Here is a 22130-nt window from a genome sequence, read left to right as displayed (position 1 = left end):
TCCTTGAGAGGCGGGTGGGAGGCTTCTCCCGCAGCAAGATGGTTATCACCGGGGGCGTTGCGGGCCATGGTGTCGACGTCTTCTCGTGAGTATGCTCGTCCGAGGTATCGAGGTAAGCAGCGTGGATGGTCAGGGTAGCGTAACACCAAACCTTCCTCTCGCTGTTGATCAGTGATCGAAAGACCGAGCTTGAGGTGCTTGTTGATTTCCGCGAGTAGAGCCTGTACTTGAGTCTCGCGCACGAGAATGAGGGGCTTGGTGGCTTCAAGGTCCCACACGTAGTATCTGGCAAATATGAGTTGAAGAGACCAGCTGTGTAAGGCGAGAGAGACTTACAGATCCCACTCTCGTTCCCAAAATTTTCCTTGGTCGAAGAAAGCAGAGGCAATATCTTGCATATGAATCTTGTTACAGTATTTGTAGGGATACTTGGCCAATGCCTGGATTGGTGTGTAGTGATTGCGAGCAGAAGCAAGGTCACCACATTGGAGATCAATCGCAGGAAGCTTGGTAGCGCCAGAAGGAGGAGAGGGAGCGGTCGTCAGTCGCATTGAATCCAGGTTTGGGTTGAAGGAGCTCTCTGCGTCCTTTACCCAAATGAAACGGCGGTCTGTGTTTGCAGCAGGTGCCTTGGTAGTCATGTCAGCCTTACTGGGTGCAGTCGGTTTGCTTTCCGGCGCATGTGAGGCCGTAGGCTCAAGAAGCACACGGCCGTCATCGTCAGAGTCAGGGACGGGGTCTGAGGAAGCTGGGCGGTCAGGCAGAACATTAAGGTCTGGCTCTATGAGCCTTCTCAGGCGGTTTAAACGAGCCGAGGAAGCCATGATGAGGAAGTTGAGTGGTTGGAGATTGTTTGCGAGCAGGCGTGGGGAGATGGATGTGTAGCGGGGCTTGCGCCTAGGCAAACGGATGGGGCAAGAGCAAACGAACCACGATGGACGGTGAGAGAGAGCGTCATTATTTGAACCAGAAGGAAGGTGAGAGACGACATGGCGCCTTACATGCGGCAGGTGGAGAAAACACGGTCACACGTGATTTCACTGCAGCTTTGCACACGATGCATGTGTGGAACATGAGACGGCTGTTTTCAAGATAGCAGGAAAGATGATAGCTTACCTCAAACGATGCGTTCCAATGTGACTGGATCTATCACTGCAATGTAGCTGAGGTACTACGGCAAGGTCAGCTTCCATTCTAGAAGATATGTACGATTGACTATACTTTATCAAGCCATGCTGTGCCTCGTCCCATATCCTGTCAAGCAAAAAGTTAGACGCGCAATGGCACAAGGCAAATGGTCGTCTACCAAACAAAGGTCCAAACTGTTCCCGACTGCGGCTAGTGTGGCTGGTGGTGCGGGTGAAGTTGGAGTGGAGACATGCTACCCTTGGTGGGCATGGCCTGTCGCCGCGTTCCTGTCAGCCCTGGAGATCACCGGCAACGACCAAAGCGGCTAGCGACGTATTCACTGCATCCAACGTTGCGACAAGCTCTCACCAGCAGCCCATCGTCGCCCGCGCATATTGCGACTAGCATCCTCACTTTCGCGCTGAGTCTCCTCAATCACCTGGTTGACGCGTGGCTGGAGAGTCTGACGCGTGCCTCCCAAGCCTCCATCTACTCTGCCTCCCCGCGATGCGCCATGTCTGAAGCCGACGATGCGCCTGAGATGGCCCAACCCGCCCCCAATCCAGACGCCCAGACGACGGTCAATGACTTTCTCGACTATACTGAATTCTTCCCCTCGGACCTGTCGCGCTCGCTGACGCTGATTCGCGACCTCGACTTCAGCTACAAAGAACATGTGCAAAAGGTGCACGAGCTGACGGCCCTGTACGGCAAGCTGCCCACGCTGCCAGAGCATGAGCGCCCCGATCCGGTGGCACTGCGCAAGCAAATCGCCCAGCACCTGCGGAATGCCGGAAACAAGAGAGAATTTTCCTACACTGAAGCCTCGCGACTCTACGAGGTCGCGTGGCGCCATAGCCAGCGCTCGACCGTCATCAAGAGGAAGCTGCAAGCCCAGCCCCAGCCGCCATCGCGAGATCCCACGCCCCCGCCCGTCTCCCCCAACGCACATCGAGCCTTGAACCGCAATTACGAACGCCCGCCACACCTCCGACTCAACTTTGGCACCAGTGCCTCGCGCCCGCGAGATCGACACCGGAAGACGAATGCCTCTCACTCACGGGCGCGTGGACGGGTCTATGAGTCGGATTCCTCTGGTGACTCAGACGCTGCCTCGGCCATCCACGTTGCTTCGCCTAGAAAGCGCAAGGACAGAGACAGACATTCACGACCAGCCGGCGGCCGATCACGCGCTGCTGGCGTGCTGGGTACAAACGTCCACAGTTCCATAGCAGGAATATCCACGAGCAATGCCCTCGCCCAACTGGCCCCGCCACCAGCCGATGCCAGACCGGGCAGCAAGTGGGCACCATGGAAGAAGTTGACCGAGTACGAAATGGCCGTGCTGCGGAAGCAGATGAAGAAGAACGCCGTGTGGACTCCCAGCCAGACCATGATGATCCGCGAGCTTGAGAAGAAGCATCGTACAGAGGCTGACTATGAGAGGGAAAAGGCCCGATGCGAGGCCACGGGCGAACCCTTCCTCGACGAGGAGCCAGAGACGCTACAGCAAATCATGACAGCCTCTGGCTTGGGACAGTTGGCGCCACATGGCCCACAGGCAGCCAACCCACCGCCGCCACCGCCGCCTCCCCCTCCTGCACCTAGCGAGTCGATTGAGGAAGACACAAAGGAGGAGTCTGGCACCTTCAGCATTCGCGTCAAGCCCATCGCAGCCAAGGAGGGACGGAAGCTCGATCGCACGTCGCAACGCCAGAAGGCTATGCAGGATGCCCAGGAACTCATAGGTGCTTCTGAAAAGATCAAGGAGGCTGCCAAAGGTCTCCAGGGACTAAGCTTCAACTCTACTGTCGCTTCTCCTCCCAGCCAAAAGAAGAGACCGACTGCTAGACCTTCTCAGAAACGGAAACGCGACACTTCTCCGCCGCCCAACCTGGACGGTGCCGCCGACGGTATGAGAGAGGCATCGGTTGCGACACAGGACAGTGCAACAAGGCCACCAGAACCCAAGCGAGCACGGCCGAACCCTATTGCTCTAGCATTGAACGCAGTCTCCTCTCCCATACCGACTCCCACCTCTGCTGTCTCAACCCCACGAGATCCCCCAGCGTCTGCTGCATTATCTCCCGTGGTAAACACGCCCGTCCCGCTTCCCGAGACTGCAAAGCCAGCCACAAACGAAACTACTGTGCAAGTGCCGCTTGCACCAGCTGGTCCGAGTACTCCAAAAGCCAGCAAGGCCACACCCAAGGAGCCAAGTCCTGAGCGCAGTCCTGAATTGAGCCCCGAGCTTACGCCAATTACGACGTCACCAGAGTTGCCCGAGAACTCGCCTGTTGTGCCAGAAGCGCCGCCGTCTCCGGTATCCGCACCAGTATCAGCTCCAGTTGTCACGACAGCAGCTGCGACTAGGCCGCGCCGTGAGTCCATCGTGCCTAAGGCCCCTAGTCCACCTGTGGCTCCCATGCAGCCTGCCAAGTCCTCAAAGACACCTACACCTATTCCTGAACCTGCTCCCGAGACACCTGCGCAACCTCAACCACATCTTCACGCCACACGCAGCCATTTGCCACGCAGCCATTTGCCAACACCCAAAGCGCAAAGCGAGGAGCCCAAGCCAAACGAACAAGGTAGGAGTATCCGCGAAACTCGTCGTCATAGTGTCTTTAGCCAACCTATATCTGCGCTCACAGTACCCCCGCAACCAGCGCCCACTCGGTCAAGCTCACGTAGAAAGCCGCCGCCGAAGGGCGAGGTGACTGCAGCCGAGGATGGCCAGAAAACTGTCACCAACGTCAAGCGCGCCCAAGGCAGCAAAAACAAGAAGAAAAAGAGGGCAGAGGAGGTGGAAGAAGTGGCAGACGATATTGACCCCAACGAGCCCAAATACTGCATCTGCGATGATGTCAGTTATGGGCCGATGATATCGTGCGACAATCACGTGAGTCTGCCGCCTCTCCCACGGCGACACTCCTACTGACGGTTCACAGTGCGACAAGGAATGGTTTCATCTTCCTTGCATGAATATGACCGAGGAAGATATCCCGTCCCGCCGAGCCAAATGGTACTGCCCCGACTGTCGGGCAGCGCTCGGCACAGATGCCTATGGCAACCCGTTGGTACCGCCCCCGCTGCCAGGGCGCCGGGGTAACAGGTAGGCATTCCTGTTTTTCTCTTGGGCCGAGTGCGTATTAATTTTTGGAGGGGATGGAGTACTTAGTGGTGTTTAGGTCTGTGTAAGGCACACTGGTATCGGGCCATGCGACATGGGGAAATTGGGTAGCCGGCAATTGGGCGTTTGGACATGAGAGGGCAACCATCTTTGAAGTCTGCGCCATTTTACGATGGCTGTATTGGGATGAAAAGGGAATTCTGGTATTGCCTCGAGGATACCTTTCTCAGCTAAGAACCCATTTTCCCAGTCTTCTTCTTTCGATCTCAAATCGTCATGTATGTTTGTATGGTGTCTGGAGTATGCAGCTTTCGTCTACGGACAAGCCTGCTTGGGAAAATACACGAGGCACTTGATTATCGGTTATGAGGTTGTTTCCTTTCCTTGTTTCTTCTTCCCCTCACCCGCTGTTGTAGCGATTTGAATGTTGAAGCTTGAGGAGCTGACATCCTCTTAAGCGATGATTCACTATTCACGTACACTCACTGGGTTCCAGCATCGAGTGAGAGGAATTGTTCGCCGGTAGTTTCACCCAAATTCTTTCCAATCTATTCACTTGTTGCAGCTTCATTTGAATGGGGACTAGCGGCTCGTGCGGTGAATTGACAATGCAGGTGCGCCTTTGTTTACCTGGTCCTGCCCCCTCCTCTATCACTACGTTTTCTTCCTCCATCAACCATATCACACCAAACGAGGTTCTGGACCTTCTTCAACTACCTCTCCCTTACTCGTTATCGACTAGTATGACACCTCGGACCTAGTTACTCGATCTGCCGACAGAACAACTACAGAAAACTGTCGGAGATGTCTTTAAAGTAGCCGGCACAGTCAACACATGGTACATGCGCGAAGTTTGTCACCAAATTCGAGACCTAGTCGAGTATGAGATCATCAATCTACTGCCTCATCATGTCCACCATGAGCTCAAGTCACCTTGGCGTAAGAAGTACATGAGGAACGATCAACTCCATGACATCCTTCAACAGTACCATCAGCGATACGTGCTTAGCCACATGCGTTACACAGAAGGCTACTTGACGTCGATTTTCGTCGAAAACATGGTCTCTGAAGTGCTACGAGTCGAAGTTCTTAGCGACATGGAAGGTACTAGATTGCGATATAAGCATCAGCTCAGTGCTTACCTTGATCAGTGGAATAGCTTCAAGGGAGACATGCATCTACCGTCCGGACCATTTGCTGTAGTGGCCACAGCAGCCGCAGTTGGAAGTCTACCTGCGCTGAAGTATTACGTTGATGCATTGTATCCAGCGAAATCAGCCTGCCGCATGGAATCCACCACATATATGCAGCCGCATGAAGAGGAGGCCATTAGATACGTGAATATGGATCCAGTTTCTTCGGCAGTAGCCATGGGGTCTGTGGAATGTCTGGAATATATGCTATCTCGGCTGCTCGAGATGGTGGACACAGATTACGATGAGCATTACTGCTCTCGTTTCTTTTTACTCAAGCGATTGGACACAGCGGTGTGTATTGCAGTTAAATTTGGTCAGACCGAAACCTTACGCGCCCTTACAATTTCGGCAAGAAGTGGAGCCGGTTTTCTTTTGATCTGGGTGCTGACAAGATTCTCTCAGAACACTCTGGCTGTTATGGCTTAAACATGATACGCTTCGTATGTCACGAGACTCATTACAAGGGTTGGCATAACAGCAAAAAGGTGTTGGTCAACATCTGTAAGTTCAACCAGATCCAGCTTGTTCAGCAACTTGTGGCAAATCAAATCTGGCGTCCTCAAGATGTTCAGGCTTGTTTCGAGACAGCAATACACTATCCTTGCTGGGAACTCATGGAACTGCTGCTTGACTATGGAGCAGCTGTAACACTCGGCGTGCTTCTCAAATGCGAACTCGACGTCCTGGCATATTACAACGACTCTCGGGAAAAGTTCCGTAGTATGAGAGTACAGAGCATGTACACAGCATGCGTGCGGATGTGGCGCATCTTAGGTACGTGCAACATATTACACAAGTGGTGGAGGAAGTCGAGAAGGACAAGGCCTTGATGGGTAGGGTAAAGATGATGACACAAGATCGTTGGGCTGTTCCAGGCTCCAGGCTTTTCGGTCATCACTTACTAGCGGAAGGTTTCTAAGCGTGTATATTTTGCCATGAACAAGGCAAAGTAGGGCACTGCAGATATCCACCAGATCTGCAGTGGGATGATCTATGTATAGTATGTAGCTGGATAGGATATTTGGCGGACTACCTCGGCTGTGCAGCTGACCTTGAGAAAGCGAGTTTTTACATTTGATAGATGAATAAGGTGAATCTAGCCCCACATTCCGATTCGTTACTAGCGTTCATCCTCCACGTGGTTCATTGGTCGATGCCCCCTTGTATGCCACCGGTGTGCAACGACAACTCACTCTCCAATACTACTCAGCCACCCCGGCGCGGGACGTACAGAGGCGATTGGGAAATCCGTGCCATGTGCCTGGTACACGGCTGATGACATATCACGGGAAGCTTCAGCTGCTACTCGATCCCAAATTTGCGCATTCGCGCAATTGGGTTGCAATGCTCATGACGGCCTCTTAGGCATCAGCCTTTTAATGCCACTTAACAACGATGTCGCCTCTTCCCCTCTGCTCTGCACCTTGTTATTCAAATTGCAAGTTCGAGCAATTGCGATAACAGTTCTACCTGCTACCACCTTGCGCAATGGAGGCCCTAACGTCAATCACATATGCGCAAACCAGCCTTCCGAAGCTGAGCATGAACAATCAGCCATGCAGAAGAGATTCGTTGTCATCATCAAGGACCCGTGATTCTGGGTATAACAGCGACCTTGATTCTCTCTCGCCCTTGGAAATGAATTGGTTGGAACAGGGCATGCCTTCCACTGGGTGCACCCAGCGCTCAGGTCGCTGACATTACAACAGACAATCTTGCCACGCCCCTTTCATGCGTGCCGAGCATTCTCGTCAACAATAATAGCACCTCCTGCAAAAGATACAACAGCTTCTATAGATCATGGTTACCCGATCGCCAAATTATCACCCGTAACCCTGCCGAAGCTCTTACGAGTCGGACCACTCCACAGTCTGAGCCGGACGTCACTGTTGTATTGGAGACAGTTCTCAGTTCTCCACACGGGGAAAACCTAGAAAACCAGACACCATCCCAAGAGGAAGATATAGAGAAATGGATAGATGATAACTTCCCGTCTCGCCGGCCGGATCAACGTGTGCTATCCATCACTTCACTTTCGTCCACAAGCAGCTGCGATATGTACACAAGCACAGATATCAGCGACGATGAGGGGCATGAAAAGGAGCTTCCATCTGCTCAACACCCAATGTCCACCTTTAAGATTATCGATTTGATTATGAGAAAGATTGAAGTCAGTCTGCGACAGGCGGCTTACAATCAGTGCGCCGGGAGCAGCAGCAGCAGCGCACACAGCCGGGCTGGAGCTGCATCAACGTCAGGGCAAAGCAGTCGCAAAACGTCAGTTTCCACCGGATCCAAACGCAATTTCCGTCAGCAAGGAACTCCGCCGCCCGAAGACGAAGATGAAGATGGGCCAAACAAACGCCGCCGTGGATCTGGGGTTACTATCGATGGATCTGAAACCGGTGCACGGTTTGCGTGTCCATACTACAAACACGATCCAGACCGCTATCGGAGCAGACGTACATGTCCCGGACCTGGCTGGGCTACCGTACATAGGATGAAAGAGCATCTGTACCGATCGCATTCGCAACCAATTGTTTGTCCAATTTGCTATGCGACATTCGAATCGGATAAGGAACAATTAATCCATGTGCGTTCGAGGGAATGCGAAGTATCTCCGCCACAAAACATCGAAGGAATTGATAGAGAGACGATGAGGACGCTGAGGAAACGTGCGACTGGCTCGAGGTTGGAGGAGGACAAATGGAGGGAAGTGTACTTGGTACTATTTCCAGATGTTCCTGTTGCGGACATTCCGTCGCCCTGTGAGTCACGTCTATACAGCCAATAAATGTACAAGCTGCTTACGCGTGTTAGTCTATGATTGCGACTCGCCGAGCGAAGCATCCCGACGCTTTCGTCGAGACCTACTTCGTCGTGTGCAGGAGGAGCTACTCATTGAAGCTGGAAATGTACCCAACTCGGTCGAGCAAGAGCTTTTGCAACGCGTAGCTGGCATCATCCGCCGCTGCGAACATGAACTGCTAAACCAAGCGCAACCGCCGAGCATACAGAGCCTCAACACAGAGCGACGTGCTAGCGGTAGCTCAACAAGCAGCTCGCATCAAGCCACCTCGGCACTTGTACCCACATTATTGGCCCAGGGGTCATCTTTCCCGGTTCCACAACCGCCCTCTGATATCTTGAACGTTCCGGTCATTGACCATCCAACAGAGTACACCTCGCAGCCCTTGGAATCTATTAATGGCTTCGGACATGCAGCCTGGAACAACCAGGTGTGGGCAGACTTCAGCACAGGAATTAATTGGGAAGAGGTTTTCCCACTTGGGAGTGGGATGCAGTATCGAAGCAGCGATGAGACTGGGCCCTTGTTTTCGCCGCCGGTGTGGAAGTAGGTAGAGATTTGCCGGCTTCCATTGTATATGTAGAATGATTGAACCTTGGTGTGTATGGATGGTGTTATAGCAAATGAAGATTGACGGTGTCCCGATGGATGAGATTTAGTTGCTGTTTGTCTGCGGGCAAGGGTACATAAGTAGGTGTGCCCGTGCCAGACTAGCCCACAAAAGGCTAGCGTTGCGGTTGCGGCCTCATCCAAAAAAAGTGATCACCAAGTTCGAATCACATCGAAGGCACCGCAGGCACCGCAATGTCACCAGCCATACGCCTATCGACCGTCGAGTTTCGATCGCTCCTCTTACCGCCGATTAGAATCTCGCTCAAGTCCCTACAAACGTTTCATCGCCCGCAATATGCAGTCTGCGCCGCCCGTCCTTCGCAATGCGTAGAGCAACGCCGTGCGCTCAATCTCTACAAAACTGCTCGGTCCCTAACGGTGCTTGGACAACACAAGGTCCTTACTTTTGACAGATACGACGTGCAAAAAGCGTCACCAAGAGAAGATTCGACGCACCGCATCAATCTATACGAGGCCAAGAAGAACTTGAATGACCACAAGCTGATAGCGGAAAATATCTCGTTGAAGACGCTGTACAATAAGCACATGCGAGATGGACAGTTGCTCTATTGTTTGAAAGGTATGGAGAAGAAGACGATACCGAAGATACGAGCAGACCCGGAAATAATTGAGGAATATCGGAACATGGCTCTCTTGAAAAGCCATACCCACAGCGTTCCCATCAAGCACGCAACAGCGATGAACAAGTTCAACAACCTAGGACCTCTAAAAGTCGTCATATTCACCATAGCGTCCCCACCGGACTATGTCAGGATGTGCATGGATCGCGCATACCAATTTCTTGAGAATGGCTGCCCTGTCGAGATGCGCATACGAATGCAGAATTCAAAGCTCACCAAGGAGGAGAGAATCCGGGCAGGCGATCCTGAAGTCTGGCCGTGGGTACACGCCCGTTTCCCGCATCTACGACCGGACTTTATTCTCAAGTCGATGCCTGCAGGAGCATATTACCTGGTCGACCCGGTCAGTGATGGACGTATCGTGCAGTGGGTCATGGCGATGCCGACCAAGAATCAGACCAAAACGGAATATACGAAGCGGCTGTTTACAGTGAAGCGCTCAGTGGAGATGTCAATCGAAAAGGGCCAACAAGCCATGCTGCCAAAGGTCATGCGTCAGCAACTAATGGAGACGGGCAATCTGAACTACTCGCAAAACACGGGGCTTCCCAAGGTGCAGGCTCGGATGAAATATGCTAGTGGTGGGGATGTGACGTATGGTGGCGAGGAGAAGAAGTGGTTGGCAAGAGACGCAGAGACGGACAAGTTCTTGGTGCCAGACACAGAAGAAGCGCTTCAGCAGCCGCTCATCAGGTATGAGCCTGTAACGGTACCAAAGGAAGGTAGCGAGCCGTGGAGGCATCGGCGCGGAAAGACCAGGAGGCATTAGGATCCAGGGGCTGCTGTGGTCTTGTGTAGAAGATGTAAATGTACAATAAGAAGAAGAATAAATGCAAGTAGTCTAGCTAAGCGCGTTTGACGGCAGTGCACCGCTCGCGTGCCACACGACTGGCTCGTTTCAGGCGTATATGTAGTGAAGGGGGGTTTTGGCAGCAATGATGACGGTGGGTTTTGGCACTAAACTAAGAGTGCAGACTATGTTTGGGGGCACTCGATGGGGCTTGGGGTGGTGGTTAGGGCTGACGGGACACAAGTTTGGGCAGTGACCACATTTCTGGGTCGCTGGACGGACCTGGATGCGGCCGGACATGCATCTGTACCCACACCCACACCTTGTTGTGCTAGACTATTCTCCCCTCTCCGCGCCCGTCCGCAGTAGATGCCTGCCCGTGACTCTTGACCCTGAACAATGCAACGAGGCTGAAAGAACGCGGCTCATCCAATTCCTTTAATATCCTAATCATCATCCCGCACCCCGCCGTCGCCGTCGCTGTCGCCGCAGCCGTGTCCCAGGCTGCCTTGCATCGTTATTCCACTCGCTGCACGCTTACGTCGCCTCGAAGCCCGCAACGTCGCCCTCCCCCCTTGAGTTTCAATGAACGCCGCGCGCCAGGCCTGTCGCCCTAAGCACCAGGTCCTGGTCCTCAAGTGCTACCCGAAGGTGCAGAAGAACAATGCCGACGCAAAGGCAAACTCGAGCGAGCTGAGCTACCTCCTCTACTATGCGAGCACGCGCCGCAGTAAGCTGCAAAAGGTCGTCGACTTCCTCGACAAGCGCGCCACAAAAGATGTGTGGAAGGTCCGGACAGGCAACATCCAGGTCACGCTGCAAATAGTCAAGGCCCTCATCGAAAAGTGCCCGCGCGACCTCCCGCTGTATGCGGGCGCGGTGCTGCATATCCTGCGCACCATCCTCAACTCCAACGATGTCACCATGGTGGAGGAATCTGTGCCGACCTTTGAGGCTCTATGCGCCCACCAGGAGCCCGCCGCCCTGGCCGCCGACCAGGACTACATCAAAAAGTACGAGGAAATTGTGCAGCTGTACGCCCAGTTTGCCTCAAAGGACGCCGTCAAGACAGCCAAGGCACCCGTCAGCTGGCCCGTCGCCATCCGATACCGCAAGGCGGGGTTGCAGGCCCTGAATGCAGTTGCCTCATCCGAGTCGCTTGGTTCCGAGACGGGTCGGCAACTGGCTGTCGTCATACCCGTCATCCTCCTCAACGTACACTCGGAGAGCGGCGCATACCTTAAGCGCTTGGAAGCACGGGAAGCCGCAAAGGGCGACCACGAGAAGGAGCTCGCGTCGCGTCGGCGGCAGAGCGTGTCTACCGCCCGGACCGACGATGACGATGGAGACCCCGTTGCCGCTTCTGGCACAACGGAAGATGCAGACAAGTTGGCCGAGGAGGAGGTTGGCGTGTTGGCGCTGCACGCGCTGCGGAGCATCTTCCAGGGCGTAAACAGGGGCCAGCTCCGGCTTGCGACAACAGCCGTGCTGCAGTTCATCACGTTACATGTCAAGAGCCCAGAGGGAATGCCGCCGAGCGAAGCGAGCCATTGGGCCACTACACTCATGGCCATGATATGTGCTTGGGTGCCTGTCCAGGACCGCTACACAGTGCTGGTAGGGGCCGTCGAAGCCCTGGTACGAAGCCCAATCGTCGAGGAGGACCTCGAACGCCAATTGCTCCTCGCCACAGTCATTGACTACCTGCTCGCTTCGACAATCAACTTCATCGGACTCAGTGTTATGGATGTCCTGGTTGGCTTAATCTCCCACTCGCTACTACTCCTGCAACTTGGAGGACCAGGATCCAACATTACGCCACATCACCAGCAAACAACGTCGGTCATGTCAGAGAAAGAGGCAGGCGACCAGGCTATGACGAACAATTTGGCTGGCGTGGTCATGGAGGTTGTAAACAAGCCCTCGGAAGCCAGGCTGCAACTCTTGGACACTGTGCAGAAATGCATGGCCGACCTTGCAACACACGTATACTACACCGACCAGATCTCCGACATGGTCGAGGCAATTCTTAGCCGACTGAAGCCGTCGCGCCTCTCAAGTGTCTCTACAACCGCTGAGGCGATACAGAACCCTGAGGGTGCTGTCGAGGCCGTGGCCGACTCAGTAAGCATGCAAGAGAAGACACACGTTGACCGATTCTTCTCGTTCGAAACTGCACGCATCACTGCTCTTGAAGCAGTCAAGGCCATCATAAAGACGGCGAATGCGCGGAGACCAGACGGCTCTACCGCCTCTGTTTCTCGAAGCAAAGTCGGAGTGAGCGTTTGGGAAGGCACACAGTGGTTGTTGCGTGACCCGAGCGGCCAAGTTAGGAAAGCCTACGTTGATGCTTTGGTGACCTGGCTGGACACTGAAAAGGATAAGGAGGACCTAAAGATTGTGGACAATTACAGGCGCAAGGAGAAGGATCACGAGAAGAACTCATTGGCAAGACGTGCGGCGTCCAACGCTTCGGCGAGGGAAAAGGTGCCAAGGCGCGGCAAGGATACCTTCTTGCCTCTCCTACATCTCGCCGTCTACGAAAATGCCCTCTTCTATATCGACTCCGAGGCCGACTACCTACTCCTTCACCTACTGCTGACAACCCTTGTCAACAGACTCGGTGTTAATGCGGCAAGAACTGGATTGCCCATGATTATGCGATTGCAGGAGGACATTGTAGCCGTGGAAGACCCGGCTGTTAAGCTGCGCCTGGGAAGTTTAGTTCACGGTTACCTTTGGGCACTCAGCATGACTCTTGACTTTGAGGTCACTTCAGTTGGCCGTGCACTACACAACGAGATCACGCGCAGGAACCAAAAGGGCCTGTGGATGAAGAGCGTTCGTGTGCCGCCCATGCCTATTGACCTGATCGAAACACCACACCCAACACCTGCTGCAGTCCCCTCGGAGATTGTCCAGAGCGAAGCCCTTAGGCCCTTTGATAACCGAGAAGCTCTGGTTGAGAAGATATCGGAAGGTTATTCGACTTCCTTGTATTCCCCTCCCTCTTCCCCTCCCGGATCTCCTCCACATACGATGCAAATTTCTTCGTCGATCCCTACGATCCATCAGCCTGTGCAGCCTGCTAGCCACAAGAATGCTCCCGAGCTCCCTTTCAAGGTTCGAGAGGATCTTCTGGCGGACTGGACTCGCGATGTTTGCCTCGCCGCTCACACCAAAGACTCCTCCTCTGCGTCTATGACCGGGTCAAGATCCGGGACCCACTACACAAAGAATAACTTTCTCGGCGTCAACATCCCGAATGGCAACCTTGACAGCGGTGCCAACTCGCCAATCCCGAGCCCACGACGCGCTGCGAGCAAGCCACGCTCTGCCGCTTACGGCCTAGTAGGACGTCTGTCGTCTCCAAACCGAAGTCGCAGCCCCGGCGCAACGCCAAATAGTTCTTCGTCTCTGCGCTCAACCGTTCGTGTCGATGACCTCAAACGCGCACTATCCACATCCCATGGCGGAGCACCTCGAACGGGTTACTCGCAACGAGCCCCGTCATTCCGCCACCATGAGTCCTCTTCCGACCATGCCTCTACAACCTCCGACTCGCTCATCAGTGTGCATTCTCTATCCGACGCTTCATTTATTACAACAAACCCCACCGAATCACAACAACTCCCCAACTCCGCCGACTCACCTACCACACCCGCCGCTATATCCACCCCACGACCGCTAACCGCCTCCTCGTCCATGTCGCATGCCCAGCAATCGCGAGAAAGCGCATACACCATGGATAACCTACCCCCTGTACCGCCAATCCCAGAGGACTTCACAAATGGCCACAGCGACACGCGTGATTTTGCAAGACCCAAAACTGCGCCGAATGGCAGTGCGGCGAACAAATCGAGGAGCATCAAGAGTGGTGTTAGTAGGGGACGTAGTGGGGATCGGAGAAGGAGGGGAAGTGAGATCAAGTCGTCGTTGGGAAGTAAGCCCGATTTCTCGGGCTTTTTGGATAGTATTGGGGTGGGGGATGAGGATGAGGAGGGTGAAGGCGGCGAGGTTGTGGGGAAGGCGCCTTATTGAGGGGGGTTGGGTGATTTCAAGGATGTGAGGGCTTGAGGGAGGGGGTTGCCATTCTTCTCTCCTCTCTCTGCTTGTTTCTTCTTTTCTTCTTTTTACAAAACTTGACTGCAAACGCTTTGTTCTTTTTCATTTACTTTTCACTGTTCCTACTGCCTAAACTGTGCATAATATGTTTCGGATTTTTTTTTCCTTTGTAAAGTTTACAACTGGAAGCGAAGGGGTTCGATTAGACTGGTTCGATGTGCACTGTATCTATTTGGCTTTCCTATGTGTCTTTTGTATATATCTTTTATCTAGGCCACTGCTGCTGCTGCTGCCACGTCATACGAAAAAAGTTTTTTTGTTGGATTTCGGGGCGGAGCAGGGGAGTGGAGTGGGGTGTAATATAGATTTAGCATAGTATAGTATGGTATGATAGCAGCTGTGAAGTGAACAGTAATCCAGTTTTGTGGATTTTATATTGTAAACTGTTGGAAGGTCTATAGCACTAGTGCTGAAAGGAAATAACGATAACTAGGAATGCATTCTGTTCGGTGATGGTGATTGATTTATTACGAACACAGCTGCTACGAAGGTATACCTAAGCTCTGCGCAAGGTGGGCCGAAGTCGGGCCGAAGTGTCCAGCAGCCGACGTCTCTACCGATACTCACGATCCGACATAAACCATTAGAACGACTACGGCTGCAAATAGCTTCATCATTACTATCTAGGATTAGGGTGCTGAAAGCGTTGAATCATGTGGGCCATTGGTGTTGTTTTGTGAAATTCAGAACATTTGGTACCGAGCAAAAGACCAACCACTGTGGCAGGAATGACATCACGAACTGTTGAAAAATTATGTTGAGAGCTCTTTGTACGGCCTCTGAGCATTTTTCAACTCCCGTCTCTGATAAGACGTCGGCAGTGAAAGGTTTCGCTACTAAAACAGTTCAACTGTAAGGTGAAGGCATGCGCATTATCGAAGTCCTGGAGCTACCCCATGTCGACCAAAAACCGATCCATGGGTACCGGATAACTTTTACTCAACAGGTACATCATCGATTTTGGTAACGTACGCGAGCTGCTGGTTCCATGGTTGCACTAAGGGTACCTAGGTGGTGTAGTATATTTCTTACACTCGTACACTCACTTATCTCACCGTAAGCAACAACGTGACAGGCAAACTTTAAGGCTACAAAACTCCACTCACATCATACTTACCTCTGACAAGTGAATTTGTATGACGAAATATCACACGTTTGCTAGGTTGCTGTCACTACGTTTACTTTTGCGCTCCACCTCAACTCTCTATCAAAACGCACGACTTTCCACAGAGTATATCCCTTGATAATCCTATCTAAATGATGCCGGGCAGCATGAGCGATCACTACTCTCTAAACGAAGACCCAAGCGATGAGCTCTTCGTACCTAAAGATGAACCAAATGCGCCTACGCCCGTGCCAGCAAACGATATGACAAACAGCACGCCTACCTCTCCAAAAATCACACCCATAAACGCCACCGATACCGAAACTCGCTCCATTAAACTCTCACCAACACCATCCCCATCACGCCCACCATACTCCCAGCGCCTCACCGACCTCTTTACCGACTACGCCTCAGTCCTGGACACCACCCGCGGTCCCCTCCGCACAACCTCCGACGGCAACCTCATTGCAGAAGTATCCGGCGACTGGCTCGTCCTCGCCACGCCCCCACACTCAGCCGACGACCGCGAACTCGCGCTCCTCAAAAAACCCCAACCCGCGACCAAACTACCCACCCTCTGGATGCCCGAGTGCAAAAACGGCGCCACTGCTTTCGATAACCCGCGCACCCGCAAACCGCTCGCTAGGCTTTTGAGGAATAAGTGGACTGGGTCTGATAGGCCGCCTGCTGTGGAGCCCAAGACGAATAGGGAGGAGGTGAGGGAGGAGGCGGCGAAGGCGCTGGTGGGGAAGGGGGAGAGGGTAGATGAGGGGTTGTTGGGGAGGATTAAAGAGGAGTTTGATACGCAGATGAGGGAGGAGTTGGGGATACATTGGTATGAGAGGGCGGTTGTTGGATTGGTTTCGAGAGAGGAGGTGTTGAGGGTTGTGGCGGGGTTGGGGATGGAGACGTGAAGATTAGTTTTGAGGTTATCCGGCTGCTTTTGTCTCTTGAGTGACCGGGAGGGTCAATTCTCGACATGGAAAAATTTGGCATTGTGTAATTATGGGTCACTGCCATGTTTCAAGGGCTTCACAATGCTTGTGGCGAATCGCTAGGTTATTCTTATACGCTTGCAGGCCCGAAGAGTGTGCTTGATGTTCATTATGAGAGTAATTCAAGAAATATATATAAAGTATCGTGTCACACGTTAGTAGACTTGAATCAGTTTTGCAGCTTGAAAAGCCACGTGAATCTACTATATTAATGATTCTCGACGTCGTTTGCTGTTTCAGAACCTATATACCAGTCTTTCTAATGCAGTCTCCTTTCTTTATAACGAAAACAACATCAAGCCCTTAATATATTTTTATTCTTTCGAGACTTTTCTATAGAATGGTACTACTAGCTAGTACTTTTATCTAAGGCGGATACATTCTATCAAGCCAGAAGGCTCTAGCGACTTGTACTATCAATGAACTTCTCTCTTCGCTCTCCAAACGTTCTCTATATAGTGTGGACTGTTTCCGGAAGCTACAATATGCACCCAAACAGTATGTTCCAAGGGGCACGAGAACATTTCGATGCCAGAATCCAAAAACGTGCGATAGGATTAAACCGGTCTTCGAGAAAGAACCCTGCAAGTTATGTATCAAGGTAGAAGATCCTAATCAGTACTATAAAGAACGAGATTAGAACGAGAAGGCAAAAGCCCAAGAACATTTCATCACGAAGAGGAATTTCTTCACAAACCTAGATTCTAACGACAGAAAACAAACACGTCGTATTTCAAATCTGCGGTCCAAGGACATTAAGAAGGCCAAAGAGCTTATAAGAAAACAGGGTGAGACAAAGATGAGCACATGGCGAAATTGACGCAGATGCGAATAGCCAGAAAAGAGAAATAGCTTCGTATGGACTTGCTGGTGCTATAGCATCGGAAGAAGAGTCCAGGCCACCTCAAATTGAGTCTTCACGTATGGGTACCATAAGGCCTCGAGCTCAACCTTCGACTTTTCAAGCTTAGTCTTCGCACGATGCTGCTAATACAGGTCTTTATCAAGCCCTAGGTAGTCCAACTCAGCCACATAGGAGTGGCTCAGGTCGTAGTCCCGCTGCAGGCTCGATGCCTCCTCGGAACTTTGTCCCTGACCATGCACATAGTAGACAAGGGTCCACATCGAGTCAGCCATCAGGTATGCCCATTCGGTTAAGAGGCCCCGCTCCTACCCATAGCAGTCCTAGTGGAGGACAAGGCGCTTCAGGATTAATGCCTGACAATCGTGCTGCTGGACAAAACACAGTAGACAACCTTCCACTGAGAGTCAACCATCGAGTATGCCAATTAGTCAAGTATCCCCATTCCCGTCGATGGTGTCAATGGTAGTCTAAGTGGGGGATAAGGCGCTTCAGGAAGTTCACCGTGAAAGCCCTCACCAAAGAGGACAAGGACAGGCGATCAGGCTGTGAGCTCCAGATCAGCATCTCCAGCACTATTCCTTCTATATTCTCCGGCAATCTCCCATTCACGATCTCCAATGAGCTTTGCTATGCAGTCTCCAACAAGTCCCCGTGTGCAGTCCCGGCTAGGTTCCAGTCTAAGATCTTGATTGATTTCTCCTGAACCGTCTTCGCTAGGTTCCGGGTTGAAGTCTCCTGTAAATTCCCGTCCACAATCCCGAACTGGCAGTGCAGGTGGATATCACGGCTCCAGTCATGGCAGATCATCAGATTTCGAGACTTTCAAAGCAACTGGTCAAAGAGCAAGGCAAGCTCGTCTAGGCCCTGGTCCACCTTCTCAGCCAAGCAGTCGTGCGTCCTCGGGAGCTAGCAGCAGAATAAGTGCAGGGGGAGCTTTCAATGAATTCATGAAGTCTCCATCGGGTTTCCGTACATCTTCTCCGACAGGTTCTCGGTTGACTGCTCCGTCGGCTTCTCGTGCAGGTGGCTCCAAAACCCCTGGCACTGCAGCAGCGTCAAAACCTCAATTGGCATCGAAGAAACCATCAACATCTAAGCCAACGGCAAGCTCTTCGAGGTCCGGTGGACTAGGAGCTGCCTCTCTTGCGGGTAGCGCTGCCGGGTCGGCGCGGCCAAGACCAGCAAACGTATCCTCGGGTGCTACCGGATCTTCATCCGCTAGAGTCAGCTCGCCAGCTGTTAATCGAACAACGAGAGCGGGAACTACTCCACCTCCGCCATATATTGGCAAAGGAAAGGGGAAGATACCACAGAAATAGTAAAGTAGACCACAGTTCGCCTCAGTTGAGAAGGCCGACGCAGAAACTTGGTCTTCCCTATGCGCGCTGTTTTTGTATGGCTTTGATGGCCTTCCTGTAACGGGACTGGCTATCTACACTTTTCTTGTTAATTTTTGGTTGTGTTCGTGTTTGTTATATCGGTAATGTAGGGATATCAATCTATTAGGCCCTAGGAGTCTAAGTAGAGGTAGAACATTAGTTGTGTTTACGCGACTTGATGAACGTAAAAGTTTCCTCTAAGGTCAAATCTCTATCCGCTAGAACAACGTGTCTTGATAGTTTCAGCAGCCGATATAGCCTAGTAACAGACGGCAGCAATATAAAGCATCAATGCAGGCTTCGACATAGGGTATGAGAGAGATAGATGTCAGAAGGATCACGACAAATGCAGCCATGAGACAACGTGAAGTCACTTTCTCACTAGTGGATTACGTTATCAAGCCTGCCCCACGACAACGCTCTCTCTACACGAGCCACACTATAACATGCTCTAGACACTATTTCTCTTTACAGCCTATATACACGCCTTTCACAGGAGTCAGAATAGGAACCCCACCCCAGATACATATGGATTCTACCTTTTCGTTTTATTCCTACAACATACTACCCCCTCCCCCCCGCTTCCATGTGTTTTAACTACCAACTACCAACGTACAGAAGACGAAGAGTAAAAGCGCAAATATTCAAAAGTCACATATATGCAAGCTTTCCTAGAGTTTTTGGAATACGAGGTTAGGTAGAGTAGAACAACTTCCCCCCACCTCCAACACATTTTCTCTTGTGCGATGTCATTTTATTCCCACGATATCGCCAGGATTTCGACGCGTTTAGAATCGCGAATGTGCAATAGATATAGAGAAAGAAGAGAGGCGTACGTGCTTGTGACTTATATACAGGTAATATCCTAACCTTGCCGCCTATAAGTTTCTTATTCATCGGGGAAAAAGGCGTGGAATGGGTTTTTATGAATTTTGACGACAGTCCCTTTCAAGAAAGCACATGTGACAGATGGGTTTTGATTTAGAATTGGGTCCCAAAGGACAGGTCCATTAAGATAGCAGAATTCGATTTTTGTTGGTTGGCTTTGCACTAAGTGCGTAAAGGGAAATAACGATAACTAGTAATGCATTCTGTTCGGTGATTGTTCTTCTTGTCTACGAACATAGCTGCTACGAAGGTATACCTAAGCTCTGCGCAAGGTGGGCCGAAGTCGGGCCGAAGTGTCCAGCAGCCGACGTCTCTACCGATACTCACGATCCGACAATTTTAGTAATAAAAGAGGATACAAAAGTGTTCTGGTAGCTGGTAATGCGCAGTACCATAGAATAGTCGCAATCGTGATTTTAGATGGCAATATTGGGAAGACGCGAGAGCGAGGATTCCCATTTGATGTATTCCATGAGATTTTAGGTGCAGTCACATGTGGTAGTAAGACATCTCTTTTGATCAAGAAGGAAAATTTGGGAATAAGGGAGGGAGGGAGAGAAAAGGACATAAGAAGTATGAGCACTTATATATACAAATGTACCAACGCATGCTAATTAATATAAACACAAGTCTAACAGCAGATGCTAGAGGAGATGAGATTTCAAAACACAACTTGTATCGATCTATGACTATCAACAAAACAAAGCATACCAAACCTAAAACCCAAGTCCAGCGAACTAATGAGTTCGTAGTGGCTATCAGAGATAATGACTTCCATGTCAAAGACCGCCTATAAGCATGCTGTTTCAAATCCCCCGTCCGTGCTTGGACGATCAAATTTTGAAATTGATAAAAAGAAAGCAAAGTGATCTGCATATGCCCATGATGCTGATCCGCTGATCATCCTGTCCCCAGTTGCAAAAAGAAAGAAACAAAGCCCCACCTAAAAACTATAGAGCCAGCCAGGCCAGCTAAAGATATCGCAAAAAGCAAAAGTATCGGAGATTTAGAGGAAATTAAGCCTGTTCGCAGGTGATCCAGAAGCGCACCAAGCGTAGTAGCCCACACGCAGGCCTACAAGCCCTAGCGTTTCTTGAAAAATGAGCCACGGTAGTTCTTCAGACCTTTGTCGTTTTCGTATCCGAGAAATGGTGATGGGTAGTCATTCTGCATGAGTCGTTTGTACTTTGCATCCACGAAGACGCCCTTTTGCACTGCCGCCTCGTATAACCTGCCATGTATGCACGCAGTGTGGAGATCTTTCAATGAAATCTTCTTGCAGATCTTGTTGTAGATCTCTTTGAGGAGCAACACTTCTTCTCTTTGTTTACAGAACTTGAAGCCGTAATCGCGCTGAGCCCACGCTGGTGGCTCGGTCTCGTTCTTGTTAAGAACAAACTGTTTCAGACGCCAGACTGTGGAGCGTTGTGCTGGTGGAGTTCTAAGAAACGCTTCGAGCTTGGGGAACATCTGTCGAAAGTGCCCGTATCCATTATTGTCAAACAGCACAGTCAGAGTGTTGGTTTCGAGTGCGCGCTGAAGATCACAAAAGATTTTCTGTGGGTTTTCGGCTTCCTTGAGCAAAACCGAGTAAAGTCCAGCGAGCTGTCGCTCTTCTTCCTCACTGCTTGCGGTAACGAAACCAAAAGCCTGCCAAGCTTCCACGTCCACCGGTAGAAGCCTTGTTCGTAAGAGTGTTCCTACAAGATGTGCTACGAGTTGCTTTGTATCCGGTTTCAGCCTTAGAAACGTTTGATGGCGGTCTTCTTGCGCGAGGTATTTCTGAGCCGTTTCCATCACAGCACAGTACATCGTAGTGCGTGGTTGCCCAAGCGAAGAGGGTTGAGTTGATGCACGAAGTTGAGAAGGTGGGGGCGAAGATGATAAACACGCTTCTGATGTCGCTTGTTGGAATGGTATGCGTTTAGAATTGGATATTTGAGGTGGTGGTGCTGGCTTGGGTGCTGATAATGCTCCTCGACTGTCAGGGAATTCAGCACGTTGCATAAGCGGCCTACCATTGGACAAAGAGACGCGTTCAAGATGGATTGTAGGATGGAGGAAGTTACTGCATGTGCGTGCCGCTCTAATCAGTGTTTTATGTATGCGCTCGGGGAATCCAAGTTCGCATATGAGTTGGTATAGCTCGTTCGAGATCTGAGCCTTGCGTAGAAAGAACTTGAGACGCTCGCCCAAGTTCATGATTACCCTTGTCATAGTGGAGGCGACCTGAGCCAAGGCGTTGATGTTCTTCAATGATGACTCGCATCCTTTGACATCTTGACACAGTGTCAAGAGCCGCGTCCCCAGTTCTTCGTCCGCAGTCGATTCAGGCTGAGGCATGGTAAAGTTAGCGATCGAACTTTGAAAAGTCTCCGTATCAAATATTCGATTCATACTATCAATAACACCATCGATATGAGGATAGGAATATTCGAGTATCGCATTCCATAGTACCTCGCAG

At 51.4% G+C, this 22130-nt stretch overlaps 8 protein-coding genes across 8 annotated transcripts; 6 read left to right on the top strand and 2 right to left on the bottom strand.

Moving 5' to 3' along the window:
- Positions 1-332: 332 nt before the first annotated feature.
- On the bottom strand, positions 333-824 carry PtrM4_095470 (uncharacterized protein; the record flags this gene model as incomplete). The annotated part of the gene is made up of 1 exon (XM_066107139.1): positions 333-824. The coding sequence occupies one exon, from the start codon at positions 822-824 to the stop codon at positions 333-335; it is 492 nt and encodes a 163-aa protein (XP_065962807.1).
- Positions 825-1642: 818 nt separating this feature from the next.
- PtrM4_095460 (uncharacterized protein) lies at positions 1643-4309 on the top strand (the record flags this gene model as incomplete). The annotated part of the gene is made up of 5 exons (XM_066107138.1): positions 1643-1974; positions 2140-2667; positions 2737-4030; positions 4080-4243; positions 4294-4309. 5 exons carry the CDS (start codon positions 1643-1645, stop codon positions 4307-4309), a joined length of 2334 nt encoding a protein of 777 aa, XP_065962806.1.
- Positions 4310-5433: 1124 nt separating this feature from the next.
- PtrM4_095450 (uncharacterized protein) lies at positions 5434-5883 on the top strand (the record flags this gene model as incomplete). Its single annotated transcript, XM_066107137.1, has 1 exon — positions 5434-5883. One exon carries the CDS (start codon positions 5434-5436, stop codon positions 5881-5883), a length of 450 nt encoding a protein of 149 aa, XP_065962805.1.
- Positions 5884-8113: 2230 nt separating this feature from the next.
- On the top strand, positions 8114-8816 carry PtrM4_095440 (uncharacterized protein; the record flags this gene model as incomplete). The annotated part of the gene is made up of 2 exons (XM_066107136.1): positions 8114-8225; positions 8278-8816. The coding sequence occupies 2 exons, from the start codon at positions 8114-8116 to the stop codon at positions 8814-8816; spliced, it is 651 nt and encodes a 216-aa protein (XP_065962804.1).
- Positions 8817-9070: 254 nt separating this feature from the next.
- On the top strand, positions 9071-10288 carry PtrM4_095430 (uncharacterized protein; the record flags this gene model as incomplete). The annotated part of the gene is made up of 1 exon (XM_001934071.1): positions 9071-10288. One exon carries the CDS (start codon positions 9071-9073, stop codon positions 10286-10288), a length of 1218 nt encoding a protein of 405 aa, XP_001934106.1.
- Positions 10289-10894: 606 nt separating this feature from the next.
- On the top strand, positions 10895-14350 carry PtrM4_095420 (uncharacterized protein; the record flags this gene model as incomplete). The annotated part of the gene is made up of 1 exon (XM_001934072.2): positions 10895-14350. One exon carries the CDS (start codon positions 10895-10897, stop codon positions 14348-14350), a length of 3456 nt encoding a protein of 1151 aa, XP_001934107.2.
- Positions 14351-15706: 1356 nt separating this feature from the next.
- PtrM4_095410 (uncharacterized protein) lies at positions 15707-16421 on the top strand (the record flags this gene model as incomplete). Its single annotated transcript, XM_066107135.1, has 3 exons — positions 15707-15787; positions 15920-16374; positions 16415-16421. 3 exons carry the CDS (start codon positions 15707-15709, stop codon positions 16419-16421), a joined length of 543 nt encoding a protein of 180 aa, XP_065962803.1.
- Positions 16422-20749: 4328 nt separating this feature from the next.
- PtrM4_095400 (uncharacterized protein) lies at positions 20750-22009 on the bottom strand (the record flags this gene model as incomplete). The annotated part of the gene is made up of 1 exon (XM_066107134.1): positions 20750-22009. One exon carries the CDS (start codon positions 22007-22009, stop codon positions 20750-20752), a length of 1260 nt encoding a protein of 419 aa, XP_065962802.1.
- Between the last annotated feature and the right edge of the window lie 121 nt (positions 22010-22130).

This window comes from Pyrenophora tritici-repentis, chromosome 4, assembly GCF_003171515.1.
Source record: "Pyrenophora tritici-repentis strain M4 chromosome 4, whole genome shotgun sequence".
Lineage (NCBI taxonomy): Eukaryota > Fungi > Ascomycota > Dothideomycetes > Pleosporales > Pleosporaceae > Pyrenophora > Pyrenophora tritici-repentis.
This window is presented reverse-complemented; position numbering and strand designations above follow the sequence as displayed.